Source organism: Arachis duranensis, chromosome 9 (genome assembly GCF_000817695.3).
Source record: "Arachis duranensis cultivar V14167 chromosome 9, aradu.V14167.gnm2.J7QH, whole genome shotgun sequence".
Classification (NCBI taxonomy): domain Eukaryota; kingdom Viridiplantae; phylum Streptophyta; class Magnoliopsida; order Fabales; family Fabaceae; genus Arachis; species Arachis duranensis.
Window position 1 is genome coordinate 59,593,561 of NC_029780.3, and position 3,937 is coordinate 59,597,497.

General features: G+C 41.3%; 1 protein-coding gene across 1 annotated transcript; it reads left to right on the forward strand.

The window, feature by feature from the left end:
- The first annotated feature begins 671 nt into the window (after positions 1 to 671).
- Positions 672 to 1,961, forward strand: LOC107465444 (uncharacterized). Its single transcript, XM_016084424.1, has 4 exons — positions 672 to 739; positions 842 to 1,003; positions 1,095 to 1,427; positions 1,583 to 1,961. Exons 1-4 carry the CDS (start codon positions 672 to 674, stop codon positions 1,959 to 1,961), a joined length of 942 nt encoding a protein of 313 aa, XP_015939910.1.
- Positions 1,962 to 3,937: the final 1,976 nt, after the last annotated feature.

A 3,937-nucleotide genomic window follows, 5' to 3' on the forward strand; every position in this document is an offset into this window, starting at 1 on the left:
TGCGCTCCTTCGCGCGGTCGCTTGAGCCATGCGACCGCGTCACTTTTCGCTGGTTATCTTCTCAAATTCTTATGTTCCTTCCATGTTTGCTAGCTTCCTCTCCAATCTCTATCTCATTCATGCCCTATAAAGCCTGAAACACTTGACACACAGATTACGTCATCGAATGGAATAAAGGAGAATTAAAATTAAATAATTAAAGTCTCTAGGAAGCAATTTTCAAACATGTAATAAATTCAGGAAGGAAATCTAAATGCATGCTAAATTGATGAATAAGTGGGTAAAGATCACGACAAAACCACACAATTAAACACAATATAAACTATAAAATAGTGGTTTATCAACCACACTAGCTCTATTCTACGACTTAAGCATAAAACTCAGAGTAGTAGGGTATTACATTATCGTATCAGAGTAGTTCGTTCCTATAGAGCCTAAGGACAGACTGATTATGCTTCTGTGCATTCTCTGTGCATGTGTCTATGTGCTAGTAGGATATCTAACTGATATATGTGGCGTAAACGTTCATGAGCATGCATTTGGGACTTAAAGCACTGGATTTGTGATATTGAGACTAATCAACTTGATATCACTTGATTGGTGTGTATAGGGACCAGATGTTGTCTCGCAGACGCGGATGCATGTGAGGTAGAGCCAGACTAGGCAATGCGATGCCTGAAGCGACAGGAAATATTCCTAACCCTGTAGACTTCATGGCCACCTTAGAAAATATGGCCACGTAATGCAAGTGACAGCTGAAGCCCTGGGAAACAAGATAAATAATGGAAATAATTGCAATAATGGTGATAATGGCCCTATGTCACTTTTTTCCTTCTTGAAGGTTCATCCTCCGACATTCAGAGGAACCTCGAACCCTACTAATGCGGATAATTGGATACAAGCTATTGAGTGAGCATTACAGGCTCAGAAGGTTCCTGATGAACAGTGGGTTGAGTTTGGAACCTACCAGCTACACGGTGAAGCCCAGCATTGGTGGCAATGCGTGAGGCATATCTTGCAGCCTGATGGGTTGTGATCTCCTGGGAGTTGTTCCGAGAAGAATTCTATAAGAAATATTTTCCCAACTCAATTAGAAATGCTAAAGAACTTGAACTACTTCAGCTGAAACAGGGCCAGATGACCATTACTGAGTACACAAGCAAATTTGAGGAACTGTGTCGCTTTTCACAAATCTGTCAGGGAGCTCCTAAGGACTTTGCTGAGTGGATGTGCATAAAATATGAAGGAGGCCTTCGGAGTGATCTTCAGATATTTATAGCACCTATGGTGATTCGGGTGTTCTCTGAGCTTGTGAATAAGAGCACGGTGCCTGAGGAGTGTGTCAGAAGGGCTGCAGTAGAAAAAGGGAATATAAGGATACCATTCCAGAGGACTACAGGGAGGAATTTTGCACCTGAGGGCAGACAGTTCAAGCATGGTGGCTTTGTCCCTCAGAATAACTAGGGACAAGGCAACTTCAGGAGGCCTAATACCAATGCTAATCAGGAAGAAGACAGGGGAAGCAGCCACAGTAGGATTTGAGTTGTCACAGATGTGAAAAGTTTCATTTGGGGCCATATAGGTTTGGGACTGGAGTCAATTATTCCTGTGGGGAGCCTGGACAATTGGCTAATAGTTACCCAGAGAAGAAAAGGAATGAGACAGGTAGAGTACAGCAGCCAGGGAGAGTATATACTACTTCTACAGTAGATGCTGATGGGTCAGAGACATTGATCCGAGGTAATTGTGAGATAACTGGTAAAATTTTGAATGCCTTGTTTGATTCTGGAGCTTCACATTCATTTATTGCATTTGAGAAGGCTGATGAGTTAGGATTGAAAATAGTAGTCATAGGATATGATTTAAAGGTGTATAATGCTACCCACGAGGCTATGATGACTAGGTTAGGGTGCCCCCAAGTTCTATTTCGAATACAACAGCGTGAATTCGTGATGACTTAATTTGTCTGCCAATGACTGGTCTTGATCTCATTTTGGGGTTGGACTGGTTATCCAAGAACCATGTTCTACTTGATTATTCCACAAAATCAGTGTGTTTTATGCCCGAGGACACAGAAGGGCCGGTTGTAGCAAATAGCTACTACCTGAATTCTATGAAGGTGAATTGTTCTCGAGCCAAATGCCAGGGTATATTGTTGCTAACTGTGGGTGTTTCGGGTGATGATCAAAGCTTGGAGCAAATTCCGGTTGTGTGTGAGTTTCTGGAGGTGTTTCCTGAGGACATTGATGAGTTTCCACCTAACCGAGAGGTTGAGTTTGCTATTGAGTTGGTGTTGATGACATGTCATCATATACCTATTTTTCTATGCTTTTAATACAAGAAATTGATAATTTGTGCTTAAATATTGAATGCTTTTGTACTTAAATGATATATTTTCTTGATATTTTAATTTTATAAATCTTGTAGGAAATAAGAAGAAAAAGAAGCAAAGAAGCACAAAAAAGGAGAAAAAAAGAGCTTTGGGACACACTTTGAAGTTGGAGCACACTTTGGAGCCTTAGGCCACGCTTTTAAAAGTGTGGCCCATGACCAAATTAAAGAGGAAAACAACCAGCACGCACACTGCCCTGCCCTTGCCAAGGGCAGGGCAGAATCGTGATGCACATTGAGGTTGGAAGCAAGAATTTCACTAAGGTAAAATCTGGGCGCTCACAGCATGACCATGCCTCCTTCAAAGGGCTATAACTTGAGCTACAGACGTCCAATTGATGTGCTTCCAGTTGCGTTGGAAAGCTGACATTCAGAGCTTTCCAACGATATATAGCAATCCATATTTGGCGTACAATTGAGGCAGGAACGAGAGGCATCTTTAAGGGCAAAAAATAAGCGAAAATAAACTAAAGTGCTTCCACCAAGGCTCGAAGCTGGAGCCTCACTCCAAAACAAAGTAGCGCTCAATTTTCTGCCCTGCCCTCTTGGAGAGCAGGGCAATGTCGTGCTCTTCATGGAAAATCAAGAAAAAAATTGCTCCACAAGTGCTTTCACCAAGTTTCAAACCAAGCACCTAAGGGGAGTGAGGAGGGCATCATGACACGGTCCAAGGAAGTGAGTGCGCAAGACACACATGCAAGGCAACATTGCCCTGCCCTCCACAAGGGCAGGGCAGCATCTTCACACACCAAGCTCGCACGCACAAGCACCAGCACGCACACTTTCCTGCCCTGCCCTCGACAAGGGCAGGGCAGCCTCCTGGGAGCAACATGGGCCAAAATTTAACCAAAATTTCATTTAAATTCAAGTCTTCTCCAAATTGAATCAAGGCCAACCAAACCCATTTCTCCTCAAATCCAAAGCAAGCAAAGCCCACATCATCACTCAAAGGCACATGGATCAATTAAATTAGGATTTTCATTTTTGTAATTTGTTTTAATTTCATTTTCATTTTTCACTTTGAAAAGCCTATATAAAGGCATCACTCTCATTTCAGAAGGGGAGCTCCATTAGAAAGCTCTCTTAGTTTTCATTTTCGTTTTGGATCTTGGGTGGAGAATTAAAGAACTTCTGTTTCAATTCCACCTTGAGATCTCTTGTTAATCTTTCTGCATAATTCAAAATCCAATTGCTGTTTTAAATCTTCTTCTTCTGCAACTTTAATTCATTTCTTCTTCTTCTGCGATTTATGCAATTTGCTTTCCTTAATTTCTTTTGCAATTGTTCTTGTTGGATCAAGGAAGGATTTGAGATCTAGACTTGTTATCTAGTCTCCTCCACTCCTGAGATCTTCAATCACTTTTAAATTGCTGCAACTTAAGCATTGCTTTTCTGTTCTAAATTCTTTAAGGCATTTTTACTTTTCTGTTAAGATCTAGTTCCATTGAATCAATCCTCTACTCTTCTACTTGTTGCAATTTATTTTTCCTTGATTAATTTCTTCAAACCCACATCCCTGACCCATTTAAGATTCAAGCAATTTACA